Raw genomic sequence first — 18,707 nt, forward strand, 5'->3', positions numbered from 1 at the left:
TGAAGATTAACACAAATTCATGAGAAATTAATGAGGGTATTTTCAATCTTTTGCACAATTTTAATGACTTATTTTCATCAGAGCATTCAAATGGACTACATTTACAAAAGTGATTGGATATAGTAGCACTGAAAAAGAATACAAATAATTTAACTGTAAAATGCATGAAATAGCATTTTGGACAATTTCTCTCTGTTATTTTCAGTAAAAGATGATCCATTCACAAATGAAATACACTAACAATTACTCCAGCTTAATTACGAATGTTAAGGAAAAGAAAAAAATATATATATTTTGGGTAGATTACAAAAAAAAATCACGGTACTTATTCATTAAAAGCGGCCAAGAAATATGAACGAGACAGGCTAACATTTCTAAAGCAATGTTTATTAGAACAAAGAAAACATCACAAAGACAAAATATCTATAAATCTATCATTTTCCTTTTTTATGTTGTTGTTCAGACTTTAATAACCCCAGACGTGTAAACACATTTCACTGATGTCATCAAAAGCACTTGCTAACCTGCTTGGAACTGTCACAAATGTGCTAAAATACCTTTTTTTTCAGTGAGGAAAATGGGTGTATTCCAAATTTTAGTCACACATTATTCCACACTGACTGATGTCGCCACACACATTCAGACCTAAATTGTATTTGGTGTCCCCCCCCCCCCCCCCCCCATTGGATTCAGTGCTTGACCAGGAGATTATTTTCTAATGAAGAGTTCAATGCGGGTGCACCTTCAAGGACTCAACCCTGACAAACATGCACACATTGCTTATTTAGAATTATTTACAATTCTGCAAGGCCCAAACGCATCTTTTCTAATTCCTTTCTCCAGTGGACCATCTTTCTGCGTCCCCGGGGCGTGAAATGCTAGTGGATCCTTGTCAGCTCCTCAACAATCTTAATGACCTCGTCCACAGTGGCTTCACGCTTCATGCCGCTGCCGTCATCGATCTGGAATTGAATCACATCAAACAGCGGGCCTTCATACGTGAGACAAAGTTCCCCAGTGCTGGTTATGGCAGAAACAAACAAGCACGCGGAAGGCCAAAGACAGCTTTGCTTCATTGATTTTCCCTGCAAAATGTGATCCGTTATTGTTTTCAAAATGTTGTAATCAGCCCAGAGCAGAGCCACCACAGCTAGCACACACACACACACCACCAACACGGCAGCGGCAGCATACGATATCTGCTCAGTGACATGTAAATGTTGAGAGATGCCGTTATTGGGCAGAAAATGCCAAGGAAAAAATAATTGGGGAGGCGGGTTAGTCACTATGTAGGTTAATACAAAATCGCCTATAGACACTATATATATTCACAAAATGAAAGGAAAAATCCACAGCAGTCAGAGGAATAAATTAAATCTGACAAAAATAAAAAGAATAACAATAATTTTGAATTGTGAGACTTTTGAATGGATTAGAGATGGAGGATACAAGACCATCTCATCAAAGCAAAGGATTGAGTGTTTAGTAACAGTTTGATCTTTCGCTGATGCCGAAAGTAACATTATGGCCTGTGTGTGCGCGTGCAAAAAAGACAGACACACTCCAGCTATCTCAGTTCTGCTAATGTGATTCAAGCAATCAAATACTGTCCAGGAAAAATAACCCGATTCAGGCTACAGACAAATCGTTCAGGGCCGACTCTAATTCTTGCATACTTGATGTGGGACAAGATACTGAAATTGAAGTAGAATGCATAAAACAGCAACATGTATTGACACAGACACTGTCCCAAAACTGAAATATGGTGATTTGAATGCAAAATATAACAGCTAAACTTCATGATTTGATTATAAACTAGTGGTTTACTTTGCGTCTATCGTTAAAAGCAATGGCTTAGTATTGTGCATCTTACCAAGCACAAACTGATGCTTGTTTTTTTTTTTTTAAACAATTAAAAAGCTATTTATAAAACGTACAGCAACAATTATGAAAAGGTAGATTACATTTCTGGTATAAAATCAACGCAATAACTTTCAATTGTCTCGTATGTGTTCAAGAAGGATGTTACACAACAGCATTTAATCATGACTGGAAATATGAGAGGAAAAAAGGGTTTAATTTCTTCATTTTCTGTGTGCATCAGTAAGATTGATCATATTTACTCACGAATAAATCGATTAGCCCTTAATTGCTGTATGATGATATTATTGTTGGCAAAACAGTGCAATCATTTCTACTTCAATTGACACCACCATGCAATTTTATATCCTCCCTCAGGCATAAGCAGTACAGTGATGACATGACAGCAATGTGATTGGACAGTCAGAACGACAACTTCCATAATCTGCTTCAACATCGCTGCCCCATTATTGCTTTCAATATTTCATAACCAATTAAATATTTGGGCCGGAAATAGCATCCACACAATTATGCCCATGCCCATCCATAGCATGAATATTTTGGTGAGTCAGCGTCTGAATAAATGGCTCCGGAAGATGAAGACGATTGTGCCTACCTGTAGCGTACTGACCACCTCCTGCATCTTGGCTCTGCCTAGATCCAGGAAACTCTCAATCAGATCGCCGTCAATAAATCCTGTGGCCTGATCCGTCTTTCGCTCGGTGTGGAAGGACCTCCAGGTGCATCAATGTCAAGGGTAATCAATAGAAGGCAGCTGCTCTGCCTGAAGATGGTACTCACACGGTATAAATAAAGCTTGTTTCACCTCAGGTTTACTAGAAGCATCCTACTATGTGACAAGGAAAGTGCTCCATGGATGACGACCACTATTCAGGATGGTCATTCTCATCAACTCAAGTGATCAGGATCTATATTTGCATTGCTATGGCACATCTTGAGTCATCCTGGTGCCATATAAATAAAGGTACTTAATTTGGACAAAAGTAGTCCTGTGATACCCTCTTATGGCATCTATAGGCAATTATGCCTGTGAATAGAGTGGGTTGACTGCAGTCCAATAACTGATCAAGTTCCATAATTGATGATTTATTGGGCCTGCAAGCAATTGATGGAAAATGCAATACCCTATTACGGCAACAAGCAGAGGCGCCGTGTGTTCAGCCTCAAGTTTGCTTTCAGAAAACCAGCATAAAACCAGCTCTGACATCCATACTGTATACAAATTTTTACCTTACAGAAATCAGTGTGCTACGATGTCATTGAAGACTTTTTCAATAGCACACAGTACACAAAACAACATCAGTCTTCTTGAGGAAAGTGTGCCGACTGGGTCTATGTGCAGCATTCTGATTGTGCTTTATTGTAAGAAGCAAACCTCAGAAAAGGATATAAGCTGTGCTCAATTTTGCCCACACTCTTGATGACTTTGTTGAGGCGGTTCTGAAGGTCCAGGAGAAGGCTGTACCATCCTTCGGATAGGGAAGTCACCAGTCCTAACACACAAATGCCAGAGAAAGGAAAGAACAAAACAATAATTAGAGGACTAACTGAGCCCTGTGCGTCAGTGTAGGTATCACAGAGGCAAAGTAAAGTATCAAACAATAAAAAGACTTTTCATCCAGGGAGAGAAAAACATTGTCACGGCTGGCCGTGCAATAGAACTCAAAACACTTCATATGATAAATAAATGAAAGGATCATTAGACTGACGGTGTTCCTCAAAATGCAAGTTTCATGCTCGTATGCCAGAGCGACTTTGTGTCGAGTGAAAAGTAACATTATTTCATAACATTCAATAATTCATTGTGATTTCCTGTTAAATTTCACAGTTGCAAGGCTTTGAGTGTGTGCCGTATGTGGGGTGGAAAATACACTATTTCACAAACTTGTGCATTATTCTGATACACGTAGGGACATAATCTGCATTTTAACATAAAGAGCTACTTTCAAGATGAGAGTGGGACTGAGTTGGAAGATAGTCTTAATTCGTTCTAACAGCACATATGTTAAGCACCTTAATTTGGATGAAGCGCCACAAGGTTTTCTTCTAAACTTTACAGTCCATTTAGACATTTGTGTACATCTAACTAAAAGATACACAGATTATTGATGTTCCTGGACATTTAATTTCTGTATCATTTTATTTTTTTGCTCAACTTCAGTTTTAGATGGAATCCGGCTCACCAAAGAAGAGTTGTTGAAATGCCTTGCATGTTGCTTTCAAAATCGTAGCCAACCAATAACTCAAAAGAATCAGAGAAGTTGAGCTAAACAAACAAAAAAAGATACGCAAAAAAGCACTACATGAATCGATGGACACTGAAAATAGTTCAATCTTCTGTAGATCAGATGATACCGTCCTCTAAGCAAGTAAACATGCCTTGTTTACGTGTACTGATTGTCCTTTGCTTCTTTTTCAGAAGCATCAGATACATAACGGTCTGAACCGTTTCCAGGGACGATAAGGCGAACAGGGTGATTTGTCTTTAGAACACATAATGGCAGCATTTTTACTCAAGTGTACAGAGATGGCTCTTATTTCCGGTTAAGCCTTCCTCAGAGACGCAAGGTGTGGAGGAGAAACAAGCTGGTCAAAAGTCAAAAAGTTCATCTTACTTCTGCTAGCCAACACTCCGAATGCTTCAAAACCACGTTTGAAGATTTAATTGTCACTGTTTCGAGGTTCTTTGAGACGATGTGATCAAGATGCTAAATTGGAAATCATCTCTACTCTAGAAAACAACAATATATTGTAGCGCATGATTTTCAACTTAGCCACCATCATCCCTATGTATGCAACAAAAAAAAAAGTCAACACAAACAAACAAGACAAGTCGAGTTGAATTGACATTTGTGTGGCTGTGCCTACCAATCATGCCATTGACCGTGCCAAACAGAACAGACCCTTGAGTGGGCGTGGAACTTTCTCCCAAGTTCTGCAGCACCAGCGAGCCGTGGCAGAAGACGTTGACAAATTCTCCAAGGTGGAAGAGGCCCACTTCCTGGAGGTGCTGACGCTCCTCGTCTGTGGTGGCCGCACTGACAGAAAGAATGCATTGTCATAATCTCAGTCATTACAGTGCGGACACGTTGAAAAAGTGGGCAAAAGGGAAAATTGCCTGGGAATTGCAATGAAGAGGATAAAAAAAAAAGACATCAGAAACAATAAAGGATATTGTCTTGCAGTGTGTAAAGGTGATTGATTAATCCGAAGAAAAACATGAGGAGCAGAGATACGAAAGCCTTTTGTAAAGGTCAGAAAATAGCAGCGGAAATGCATAACCAGGTGAAGAGCAGTAGAAAGAGCTGCAGCAAGAGATACGTGATGCAAAAATAAAGGTCAATAAGATAGAGTGCCCAATCTGATGTATTGAGTAGATAACAAGCGGCGGCACAAGTCAGATAATTTTTCATACAAGAATCACATTAGTCGTGTAATGTTTAACACGTGACAATGAATTTTCAATTGGCTGTCTCACAGTATACTGAACAAAAATACTCTTAAGAGTTTATCTGCCATGGAACTACATATACAAATATTGTGATAAACAACTAGTACAGTATTATGTTACAAACTGGGTTGGGGAAAAAAAATCATTGCGCTTCCTCTCCCCCATTCAGCTTCTCACCTATCCTTCTGACAAACAAACAGATTAAAGGCATTCTCCGCCCCAAGGAAGTTGTCATCGTCCAGGATTTCCACTGCACTCATCCAGTTGGGATTGAAGTCCCGAGCAATCTATGAAACATGTGAGAAATGAGCATCTGTCCAGGGATACACCGTGAAGAGAAAAACTCAGTTTAGATAGGCAGGATGTTTCAAGCACAACTCTATCATATCTTTTTAAAACTGTCTCTTTTTAAATGGTTTTCAAGACACAAACAGTGCAAGCGGGAAAAACCCCAACCATCTGTCATGCGAAATGAACAACAGTGTTTTGTTGATCATGAAGAAGAAACACAATGCTTTGTTTCATTTTTCGCTGTAATTAAATTCTAATGTTTTTCTCCTCATCATTTAATATGTATATCGTTGCCGTCTGGCAGAATCCTTGCATCTGCAAGATCACAACTTAAAGCTCTCCAGCAACTAAAAAAAAAAACTGCATCGTTCAAGTTGCTATTTACACCTTATATTGCTACTATATACCATTGTTCACCAACATCAACATAACCCACACCAAAATCATGGACAAAGGTTAGCTATATAAATTAAAAAAAATAAATAAATAAAATTCAATAAACACATTATGCTGTCATTGTTTCAGATGGTAGGAAACTCGTCAGCCATCCACATCAAAGTCTGCATTCATACCGACCTCGGAAACAGACAAACAAAACTTTTAAACTTCAACTTCACAAGCACTTTCTCAAAGGTCTTGCAGTGACAAAAACAAAACAATGAGCTGACTAATAGTTTCATAAGTGGAAATTAATTTGAACGAATTAACCTTGCGGTTGACTATTTTTTCTGCACCAAAGCATCACCACAGTCATCCACTTTAAACAAAAAATGTTTTCATTTGTAATTGTCTAATAAAATAAAATTAAATTAAAAAAACAACTTTCAATATTGAGTTTTATAACATTTCTCAGACGGTTAAGCATAAAATACAATTCATAGATTTTTTTTTTTCCCCTCCAGCTATTATCAACACTCTAAATTGAAAAAACATGAAATTGCCCATATGTTGACTGATACAGTTTTGGCTTGACAGCGATGATATGTGAAGATCTCCCAAAAGTAGGGCCCTCGTCCCACCAAGTAATTCAGTTTAGTTTTGGACAGTATGCATTTTATCACCCATTGCAAACATGTCTGATTGGCTGCCTTTATTTTCTTTGGCTAATTAATTGGCAAACGCCATTTTACGATGCTGCCAAACATATTGCCATCCAATACACACGTCCTGTAATGGAAACACCAGCAAGCCTGATGAGGAGTTACCTGGTCTGAAATGCACCATAGCAAACTAAACGGAACCGTTAATTTCCAATTTGAGTCTCGAGCAACAAATGTTTAGGGAAACACCACCTTAGAGGCTAAGCAGGTGTCACCCAATTTAAGATGTAATGCAGCGTGATGGGCCAATGTTGGCTCAGTGGAGACTAGAAGTGTTTGCTGGCACAAAGTGCGGTGGAGCTTTCAAATGTGGGGCTATTTGCAAATGTCTTAGCACCGCATTTTCAACAGTTACAAAACAGTTGGCGTTTCAATACCTATTTTCTCCCAAATGAAAATATTTATTTGGGAAGAAAACTGTTATTAAAAAAAAAATCTATAAGACGTGAGAGCAGTACAGTATTACGGTCTCAAAGCATAACCACAAATCGTTCAGTTGGAGGAAATAGGAGACATGTTAATGCAATATGTCTTTTTAAATCACAGTTTATATTTGCATCTTCCATACTACTCTGAGCTTAGCCCCTCAGTGTGAGCATGTGTGGCTCATTGTAAATTCTTTTAATCTCTCCATCTCGAATTGATTTTAGTTTGAGTTGCTTGCCAAATGGCTGGGAGGGATGTGTGATTCTGGAAATGTTTCTGCTGGGGGAAAAAAAAACTAACAAAAAAAAACCATTTAGACTGCCCAATTTAACAAGAAAAATAAGTAAATCAATAAGGTCAGATAACTACAGCGTGTGAACCCTTTTAAAATTCATGGTGCCGCAGTACCGTAACCGTACCTCCTCAAAGTTGCCCTCCATGGCTTTGTATGCCAGCAACAAGACAGACCTCATCAGGTCTCCCACCAAGATAAAATCTCCTTTGGTCTTCAGGTACAGGGCCATGATGTTGTTGTAGTGGTTGCACTCGGTCCGAAGCTCTTTCTCAGCCGTCCACTCATATAGACGGACCTGAAACACACATTTCAGTTAAGCAATTGAATGTTCCGTTATGAAGCAGCTCAAATACAGTAGCGATAGACCGATTATGGGCTCGGGGCCGATATTTGGAATTTTGCCGATTGGAATCGGCCTCTTTAAAAAAAAAATAAAAGTTTAACTTTCAAGGCCGATAAATTAAAAAGGGCAGGATGGACATTTAGTATTAAGTATAGAATTCCTTAAAACAATCTGTGAAAGAATCAGAATTAGGTATGACATACAGTATGTTATGTGAATTTAGTGAGTTATGTTGAAACAATTTGTTCAGTAGGTCGTTTTACAAACTGAGGTCTTCAGAGTTTCAAAATCGGCAAGCCAGCGCTCTTTGATTTTTCTGATCTTTAGATGAGGCTCCCTTGATGGCTCGACTCCTTTTAGTCTAACTATAGCTCAGCATGGTTGAGTTCGGCGTTACAGGGGAGTAGTGGGGCCGTGGTTTCTTTCACACTGTGTCAGTGGTTTTACAGAGCAAATCAATACCAGATAAATCCATCCAAGACTTCAAAATAACCGAGGAGGCACTTCCTCCAACCCACCCCTCTCGCTGACATACACTAGCACCACTCACAACCGTGTGGTTGCAGCATCTAGGTTTGTAGGACTGAGGACATACTGTACTGGCTCTGGAGTGGAATTTGATTCCTAGTGAATTTGACCAGATGCTAAGATCAGCAGATGTAACTACAAACTACAATGCAATTATGAATTCATTTTAACCTAATCATCTGTGATGTGATTAATTTTAAGATTGTAATTACTTTGTGACATAACCTATTGCCACAAATAAAAAAAATTGAACAGCTTTATTATGTGCATGTGAATAAAAAATATACTTTGCAGCTCATGAATGTTTTGGAAATACAATTTTATGGATTCAATATATATTGTTATAGAACATTTTGTTCAACATTTATGCCACCATTTTTGATAACGGTGCAGGTTTTTCAAAGATGGTCATTGCAGTGATGATCCAGCCACATAACTACTAACAAGATCTGGGCCACAGAAAAGATACACGATGGCACGTTTCAGCTCCTTCCACAGACTTTTTTTTATTAACCAACAATTTTGCCCATGTGTATATTTTTCTTAAAAATGAAGATGTTATGAAATACTTTAACTGGTCTTCCTGTATGCAGCTTTGTAAAAATGGAAATTACGTTAAAACATTGTGGTTTGTTAGCTGAACTTCTCAAAAACTAAATGGAAAAAAAAAAAGCTTTTTTTTTTTTTTTTTTTTAACTGAGCAGCAATCCCTTATTCTCCACAATAGCACACCAGTCCATGGTAAGATGTGCACAATAAACTTTCAAGCAATAAACTAAAACTATTTTTGGGCAAGATACTGTTTTCTAATTCAATTCTACAGGAAATAAATAGCCAAGTAGATGTCTGAAATATTTAAGCAGTGATTACCGTGCTATTGATACTGGCCAATAGTTTGCCATTGAACTCAACCATTGAGTAGACAGCTCCTTTCACTTCCTTTTCTGCTACCGTCTGTAGCTTTCCTAAAGGGAAAAGAGAATGCCAACATTTTAAGTACTGTTCATTTTCAACCTAGACGAGATCTTAATGAGGCAGAGCTCAACTGCATGAGCAGTGACAGATGGTTAAAAAAAAATACAAATTAAATTTAAAAAAAGAAATTAAAATTAGAGTCGTGCAGCAATGGTAAAAGTGTGCAAAACCGGCAATAAGCCTTTGAAAGGACGTGGCTCGAAAGGAAAAGCGAGGAAGTTGTAGAGGTTAGGGACAAGTCTGATAAGAAGTGATAAGCAATGATTAAGCGAATAGCGCAACAAGAGCATTGTAGGACAAAGTGTCCCTGAATGAAGAAAACGGACAAAGCGGATAAGAAGAAAATGAAACGGGCTGTAGTACGACAAAAGCAAAGAAAAATGAGCTAGATGAGAAGGCAAACTGCATAGAGTTGAGAAAAACATTCAGGTTAGTTTGCTTGTGTTTGGAAAAGAAAGACTTAAGAAAACGCCTTCACTGACCGTCAGTGTAGTGGAAGACAATTATACGTCCCTGCTTGGGCTCGGCCTCCTCTGGGTAGACCATGGCCGTGCCGACAATGAAGTAGACGGATGGGTCTTTTCCCAGTCGGCACGACACCATGCTGAGGGCATATTCACTTGGGAGGAATTGATGGGCATGGAGCACTGATGGAAATGCATCACAACAATATTTTAGATCTGCACCATGATGATGGCTTTTAAAAGTCATGCCTTTGTCCCTTCAAGTAGTATTTGGAGGCTTGTTAAATATCTGTACTGTATACTTCCTGTACTGTTGACCTATTTCGACCATTGTGAGTTCAAGCAGGTGAAAAACTGTCAAATATATATTGTGGAAGCAGCATTATTTCCTCGTGTTGTTTCAGGATACCTTTCATTTTCAATGGGTATTTCGCACAGGGCAAAAGTACCCTGGGATGCCAGAAGCAGAAAAAGTATATATCCAATAAAACATATTTGACATGACCGATATCAATAATGCAGCAGCTGAGGAAGTTAGCCCTACTAAGAAGTGTATGTTTAAGTGAGGGGCTCAGCAATTTCAGCAGTTCTTGAAAGTGACTCGATTTAATGTGACTGCACATAGTTTAAATGTAAATGACTATACAATAAGCCTGCACTTGCATTTCTTTTCACATCTGTCTGTTTTTTGTTTTTGTTTTGCCAAGAGGGCAAATAACCAATGCTACGGGACTATGCTCATGGCTGATGAAAATGGATTACAAATAGGGATGACTAATTAATTGAATTAAAATTGATATCGCAATGTAGTAGAATGCAATTTACAAATCGCGAACGCTGCAATTTGGGGAGGATCAAAAAAAAAATAAAAAAAAAATACAAAACACTGCTTTAAGCTTTATCTCCATTGGCCAGTATGTATTTTATGTATTTATTTATATTATGTCTGGTCAAGTTAAATTCTTAAAGGAATTATCCAGCCAATTTTTCACTAACAGGCTCAGTCATGTATATATGTTTTTTTTTTTTATTAGGAAACTGAAATCACTTTTTGTTCTCTTTTATCCATTCATTTTGGAGAAATTAGGAAATAAGTGACGTCTTGAAAAACGCCGACTTGTGATGAGGAATATGGCCACGCCCACTTCGCTTTCTCCACGTCTAGGTGGGAGTCACAAAAGGGACCGATTACATACTCTCCATTGGAAATCATTGTACTGCCATTGCTTAGAATGTCTCAAAAAAAAAAACGGTGATCAATTGGCACCAAAATTCATGTGGGCTTCCCTACTTATGATCACTTCAGCATATGGAGAGTTTGTAATCAGTCCCTTTACTGACTCTGCAGTACCGTGGGGAGAACAGAGAAGGGCATGGCCATATTACTCATTAAAAGTAGCCGCTTTTCAAGTCATTACTTATTTCTTCATTTCTGCAAAATGAATCGATAAACAAAATAACTAATTTCAGTTATCTGATTAAAAAAATATATAAACTGAGCTTGTCAGTGAAAAATGGGCCATCTTGGCTCTTGACCTCCATCAATTGGTGGTTTATTTTCCTTTCTTTTAGCATAATCCTAAATTATAAGACCAAAACAATGTATACACATGAGATGAGGACCTTGAGAAAAATGATCACATGTTAAATCTCTGTGTTAAAAAGGGGAAAAACAACAAGATTATTTTTCAAACTCGTTCAGCCCACGTTAATGAATTGAATTCACATTCGGACACAAACTGATGACCCACTCCCCTCTTTACATATATGTCCTAATTTATGCATGCTTCTTAAATCCCGGATCTTTGAAAGTTAGGTTGGGGGCACCGAAATCTGCATTACAAAACAAAACAGAGCAAACACGATATAATCTTTAACAGGGTTCACGTTGGAAATAGTGAAGTTCAAGCAGATGAAGCCAAACTGCTCGCTTACACAATTATACTACCCCACGCTAACGTTGAGCTATTATGCAAAATTGGTTGTGTGTTTTCTATATAACATCAGAAATCGCATACAGGCTAAGGATAAAGTCAATCTTAAAGCAGGTAAATGCAAATTTGTTTATGCACCCGTTTTAATATGTATGAGCAAATAATAGTTGATGAATATGTGTCAAGTCAAGGCTGTGGAAAAATACATGCTGCACTGACCTGATAAACCTCATAGTTATTCTCAAGGCAGAGCGCATTATTTCACCATCAGAGCAGAGGAACCATATGAAGGTGCCAACGCTGAGATCAAAAAAAGCAATGTACATCTGGCTGTCTTACCTTCAAAGGTATGCTGATCCACGACTAGCAGACTGTGAACTTCCACCTCGTCGCCAAAAGATGTCTCATGGGGAGAAGTGCTGCTGGGGAAGAGCTTACTGGAGCTCACGCTGCTGGAGAGAGCCTGGAAGTATGTAGATTGATGAGATAAGAAATTAAAACAAAGAGAATTATAATAGTCTATACATTAATTCACATCTTTGTCTGCAAGTGCTCCACAGGAGAGTTGGCACCATCTGCAGAAGCAGATGCGCAGCATTCAAATCAGCTAAACCTCTTTATGCAAAAGGCTTTGGCAATGATTTGTCTCTAAAGGTTGGGCACCCTGGTAGGAAATGTAAATTTGTATAAAATAGATATGTCCCACAGGGTTGGCTGTGATTCTTGACTGGTTGTAAACAACATCCTGTGACAGTAAATAGGGCTCATAGGAAAATGGCGTGGGTCAATATTTGCTCATTTCTTGCAAATACGTTATTTCAAATTTATGTTTTAAACTTGTGTTCAGAGGATTACTGATTCCTTTTTGATAATATATTCAATGATTTTTTTTTTTCATTATAAATAAATTCACCTAAGACTGTAGAATGTCTTAACATGACAAGACCAAACCCTTTTGCCAGAACAAAATAAAATAAATATTTTGACCATATTCATTGGATTGTCCAACAAACTCAGTGAAGATCAAAGGGGAAACTTTCGATTTACACAGGTTGCAGCTCTGAACTGCATATTCCACAATCAGTTCCAAAAAATTGCATGTTACCACAAGTTAGCGTTTGGATGCATGTGCCACCACTTTGTCACAGTGTGAAAGAGGTCACCCTCAGATGAAGCAAAATTGGTAAAGAGCAGAGGTGGGCAATACTTAAGTCAAGCGGTCCATCATTCGTCAGCGGCCTGGGTAACCGGACGTCATCGTCAGACTGTCATTATTTCAAGCCGTACCAAAACTGTAATAGTCGAGTTGATCGCCGCTATTTTAGGACCATCAGCCAGTCCGTCATTGTTAGTCTAAAAGCGCCTCCGTTGTCGCAAAATTACAGTTCGTCGTTGCTATTTTAGGACTGCCATCCTTTTCTACTCATACTAAATACGCCTCGTGCATTCGCAGCACAAGCAGAGTATTGTACTCCGGTAAGAAGCCATCCCACGTGCCGTGAAGACTAAAGATGTTCCTTCGTATTTACAATCATCTCTTTGACTCAAACATTCAATAAATAACACAACAAGCATACCTCCATCTTGTTACCCAATAGTGTGAAATTGTGTGAACCTAACCTGAAGTATTTGTTTACAGAATATTCTGGAAATTAATCATTTCAACATGATTTAACAGGAAACCACAACAATAAAGGTTTATATAAAAATAAATTTGCTAACAATACATATTAGGCTCAAACACAGATAGTACATTTGTGTTGTAAAAGTGAAAAGAAGTTATCGGCACTGGTTCTTCATAGTCAATAACAGCCGGCCATCACAGTCTCTGCAGAGATCCTATTCAAAACAGGAGCACTCGTTCGCACTGACACACACACGCACACCAAATTGACATATTCAAGCTGGACAAAATTTTCATGGTCAGATATTTGGCAACAGTGAAAAATAAGTAGAATTGGAAGAGTCAAGGCGAGGCTTTCAAAACTAAGCATTTGGTACCAACTGTCAAACACCGTGCTTCGCATCACGAGCTGATGAAATAATAGAGTACTACCTCACAATTCTTCAAATTCACCTCAAATCAACAAATGGAATCTTGGACAGAAAACTGTATTCATCCCTGCGGGACAATTGTGGCGTTCCACCAGGACAGTGATTTCAAACATAGATCAAAGCAGATTTTAAAATTGAAAAGCACGCAAACAATAAGCAAAACTTCTGGGATGGCTTTCCCCAAAGCCCAGCCCTCAACCCTATTTGTGGTCAAATATCCAGCAGGAATGATTCCAGCGATTTGTTGATGGCTTTCAAAAGTGTCTGGAGATGAAACTTTACTAAGGAATTTGGAATCAAATAATAGAGGGATGTGTTTAATATGTACGTATATACACTTTTGACTGAACCTTAGGCACATTCTATAAATTTGAACCGGTGTAACCAATTTTTAAGTAAACTGACATTGTACATGACAAGTGTGTCATCTAATTTGCACTGTCACAAGACACATTGAAGTGTAGTATGTACATAATAAAAAAGAGGCTTTCATTTCAATTCTCAATTAACTATGTTTCTTATGTGCAACTGAAAGGGGCATAATGTAAATTAATTTTTTATGTTAATTATTTAATACAACAATATTAATTCAGTCAATTTTCAAGTCAAGAAAAATTAAAATGCGCTACCGCAAGCCCTAGACTACAGTGCTAGAAAAGATTGGGGAAGGAGTCAAAAAATAATTGGATGGCCATATTTAGATATGTCAACGGCACAGCATGGCTGCCAACTCAGGCCTGGAGAGGGTTCAGTGAAAAAACTGTTCTATTTAGATTTAGATCTTTTTACATGAAGGTAAACTGCGTGTTTATTTTGCCCTTACTGGGCTTTTGATTTTTGAAACTGGCACAAAAAGGAAGGCGAGATGAAAAGCTTAGGATTGCCCAGTTACATAATTTTCTTTCCTTTGAAATCCTAGTTAGACTTCATAACCTTAACACAAGTGTACAAATAAGTAATAATTAGTCATAAGTGTTAAATTTCCCATATCAATTGACTGACTTGAGAGACTTATTCAACACTCACTGAACTTAAATGGCAAACATACATATAACATAACACATACTTTTATTGTGATATACAGGAGTTTGCGAACATAGTTTCAGGAGCCATGTTCAGCTAGCCCTAACAAGCTCTCAGTCTCATGTTAGACAGTATATGGTGCTCATTGTCAGCATGGTGGTGCAGTAGGCCCCTGGGTGCTTGTTATCCCAGCATAACGCAAGCTACAATACCTGGGTGCTTGCACTAGGTCGGACAGCAGAGGTGGTGCCGCTCACGTCCTGAATCTCTACCCGGCTGGATAGAACCCCAAAACACTGTGAAACCTCCTGGTAACAGATCCGCCTGGGGGGTAAAGAAAACAAGAAAGAGGTGGGAGGACACACAAAGAGATGTGGGAGAAAGCCGGTAAACAAGGTGGGAGGTAGTGTGGGAATTGCAAAATAAGGCAGTCACAATGGAAGCACCTGCGCTCTTGAATTTAATGATTGTAAACGTAGAATAACAATTCACTGAGTCATTTCTGTCAACAAAAGAGTGAGGATAAAGGTACTGCAGCAGATGTAGACAGAACAATAATAAAAATAACCGGGGAGGAAAGCTGATATTAAAATGAAACGAACGGTCAATATTCAAATTTGTTCAATTAAATCTCAGACAAAGATAGACTGACCTGGGCGATTCGTAGAGCGGAACAGTACGGATGTGAAGTTTCTGAATCTCGTCAATGGTACCAATGGTCAGAGTGCTGTTGTTAGCCAGAGCCAGACTGGAACCAGGTGCAGATTTGGTCAAAGATTTGTATTTTTAAGTGCACATGACATGCTTCAAACTTTAAGGTTAAGGTTGAAGTTAAAGTTTACAATGTTGGAATCTAAGCTTGAAGACTATCCGGATGCTGACCTGTCAGGATAGCCTTCTGAGTTGAGTGGGCACATATAGTTGACCTCCTTAAGGTTGACGTTAGAAAAGACCAACTTGTGGTTGGAAGAATAAATGACAGTGGGCCGGTCAGAGCAGGCGAAGACATTGGAGGTGGACAGGGATCGAAAGGTCCTTAGCACCGTGGGCTGTGTGCCCAGGGTGACTTTCTTGCGCTCACTCAGGGCACCTACAGCAAAAGAAATACAGTGAAATCACAAAGTTATCTTCAGTTTAATAAGTGGAGTGTGGTTCAAGAGAACCTTTTAAACTTTTGCACGACTAAATACTGGAGCCACTCTAGTGGGGAGACAATTTTCCAGTCATCTTATAAACAATTCAGTGACAGCTTACATACAAAACAGTACAGTTAACGGTGCTCGAGACCGCAACCCTTTTTTCCAGCGTGTGATTAAAAATTTCGTCTGGTGGCGTTTGTGACGGCGCATACATTTTAATGTTGCCTCCAACACAAGGACTGGATTTGATAATGTGGTTTAAAGTCAACCTCTTTTTCACGCTACCATAGTTTCTGCATTGGGTGTTTTCCGGCTGCAAATGAACGGCAGACAAGCATGTGGTTCCATTGATGCAACTTTTCAGGATTCACGACACGTCAGTATGTGATCCACAAAGGCGCGGGGGGCTGGACATCCCCTTCAATTCACACAATGGCAGATTCATTTATAATCCAAATGGTGACTTTGAGAAAGCGAAAACAAGCAGAGCTACCGTGCTTGTTATACTAGCAGATCTCCTACAAGCGCTCCTCGAAGCAGGCGTCCATCCGCCGTTATCTCCATAATTCAAATTAAATATGGCATGATGGGACAAAGCTCTTGCCGTGAACTATCCCAACAAACATTACAACACACAAGAGCGGTTTTCACTGTCGCAATGCGAACAGAGGGATTATTAATGCGCATGCTGCAGTGCGATATGCGGACAAAAGCGCATGCGTGGAACCACCAAACACTGCAAGAATGGACGCATGCACTTCAAAAACTGTTTACGGACGAGCAACGCAGAATATATCCGATTCGGCCGGTTAGTTATGGTGCTGTGAAAAAGGACATACCTGTCTGCAGATCCAGACCAAAGTAGAAGAGCGCGCCGTCTCCGAGTGCACACAGCAGGTAGTAGCTGCCTTCAAAAGTGGTCATTAGGATGGAGCGAGGGATAATCTCTAAGGACGGTCACGATAAAAGAACATATTTTTTACGTTATAAAATGTGATGGGTTCATTGATCAACACCGCAGGGAAATGGTGTTATAATTGTCTAGACTTCAAAATCAATGACAGTTCTCAGCCAGGAGGCAAAGTATGCGCTTAAAGAAACTAAATGTTTAACTAACAAAATTAACACAGAAACTCAGGGGAAATATAACGTTACATAGCTACTGGGATACCTACAAATAATTAGAAAACATAAGAACAATCCTTTATCTGTTTTGTGGAATGATTTTAATTGCCCAGCTATTAACACACACACACACACACACACACACACACACACACACACACACACACATTGAAAATATTATGTGCAGCTGTGTAATTACAAGATATTCATCTTGGATGAAACATTAATTGGAAAGAAGAGTCCTGTTCACAATAAAGGGATTTGGTCTCTGCAGAGTGCTGACTTTTTCATAAGTTTAACCAAATAAACCGTTTCCTTTAAAATATGACAATTGTTAATTATCTCCAAATCCTTGAATGATGCACTGAATGTAGAAGTACTAGTTTAACCCTCGGGCATCTATGGAGAAATATCAGCGCACCCTCCAGCGGTTCATAAATGAGGATTGCAAGGTATTATTCTTTGACTTGTACTTGAATTTTTATGTCCAAAGAAGGGCCATCACATAAAATGCCAAATGAGGTGCCAAACTGCTCTTGGCCTATATTCAGTATGCTGTTTGTCACAAAGCAATTTTCCTCGCCTCTGTGATTTTACTTATGTGAAGGTTTTAGGGACGTTTTTGTCTTGCCTTTGAGAGGGCGTGAGCTGTAAGGAAATTTCACTTTAGTGGATTTGTTAAGTCCATTAAGGTATTAAACTTTACTTGGCACCCTAAAACTTTCCAGGACTCTCAGAGAGGCCAGAAAAAACTTTTCTGTTTTCCTGCCGATACAGCCTTCCTCCCTTTCCCCCCCTCTCACCTCCACCCAGCATTTCCTTGTGGAGGGCAGTGAAGCAGGGCAGTTTCAGCACACGAGCTGAGATGTCAGTCCACAGTCCCACAGCGCAGAGCGGTGATTCGCCACCACCTTCCCCAAGTGGGGTGATGTCAAGGCAAGCCACCTCATGTTCCATATCTATGTTGCTGAAGACGCAAAGAAGTTGACACCCTTATTGTGAATGGTGTCAATGCAGACAGACCATAGCAAACTTTGGATAGAGGAATTGTGTTTATGTGCAAAGTCCAACATGTCATATGTGGTATTCAAAGTGAGATATTGCAGAGTGGCAAGTACGGTTGTTGAAGCACCCATAAAAAGTGCCCAACCCTTATTACAGTTTCATGAATAAAATGTTAATGTACGAATTAGGTTGGGTATTGCATGTTGCCGAATTACAGACATTTAATTCAATGTATTAACGTTAGCTGGATGAGGCATTAGCTATAAAGTGGTTACACCGTGCCGAGGAAGCCACTGTTTTGTAAAAGCAGCTGAAATATCACACATTTTATTCACAATGTTGCCCCGTCTCGTGAACCTGCCACAACACTTATACAAACATATATTGGGTAACATTAGTCACCATAGTACATAATCGTTAATTATGTGCAGGTATGTCGTATTGTCCTACCTTATCTGTTTGAGCTCTCCAGCAAGGATCTGGAGATAGTAAAGCGCACGGCCTACAGCAAGCACCACCTGAGTGTGGTTGCATGCCGCCACACTGATGTTCCTGCCCTGTGGCTCCTTCCATTCGCTCACTAATGCCTTGCTGTCCTGAAGCACCAAGCGAACAGAGCCGGACGTGATCTGCAAGTACACAAGGTTTTCCCGTTAAAATAGGATTCTGCAC

At 39.2% G+C, this 18,707-nt stretch overlaps 1 protein-coding gene across 1 annotated transcript in view; it reads right to left on the reverse strand.

Moving 5' to 3' along the window:
• Positions 1-366: 366 nt before the first annotated feature.
• ddb1 (damage-specific DNA binding protein 1) overlaps positions 367-18,707 on the reverse strand; it is a 35,826-nt gene continuing 17,485 nt past the window's right edge. Inside the window, exons 13-27 of the mRNA XM_088296143.1 lie at positions 18,486-18,664; positions 17,834-17,997; positions 16,745-16,852; positions 15,649-15,856; positions 15,419-15,514; positions 14,979-15,090; positions 12,028-12,151; positions 9,773-9,937; positions 9,186-9,280; positions 7,569-7,739; positions 5,510-5,619; positions 4,750-4,919; positions 3,272-3,374; positions 2,477-2,600; positions 367-962 (exon numbers count right to left, since the gene is read on the reverse strand). Coding sequence (XP_088152269.1) covers positions 879-962; positions 2,477-2,600; positions 3,272-3,374; positions 4,750-4,919; positions 5,510-5,619; positions 7,569-7,739; positions 9,186-9,280; positions 9,773-9,937; positions 12,028-12,151; positions 14,979-15,090; positions 15,419-15,514; positions 15,649-15,856; positions 16,745-16,852; positions 17,834-17,997; positions 18,486-18,664 — 2,013 coding nt within the window. The 3' untranslated portion in view covers positions 367-878. The remainder of the gene's footprint in view (positions 963-2,476; positions 2,601-3,271; positions 3,375-4,749; positions 4,920-5,509; positions 5,620-7,568; positions 7,740-9,185; positions 9,281-9,772; positions 9,938-12,027; positions 12,152-14,978; positions 15,091-15,418; positions 15,515-15,648; positions 15,857-16,744; positions 16,853-17,833; positions 17,998-18,485; positions 18,665-18,707) is intronic.

This window comes from Idiotropiscis lumnitzeri, chromosome 5, assembly GCF_059441095.1.
Source record: "Idiotropiscis lumnitzeri isolate Australia: NSW breed Sydney's pygmy pipehorse chromosome 5, RoL_Ilum_1.0, whole genome shotgun sequence".
Lineage (NCBI taxonomy): Eukaryota > Metazoa > Chordata > Actinopteri > Syngnathiformes > Syngnathidae > Idiotropiscis > Idiotropiscis lumnitzeri.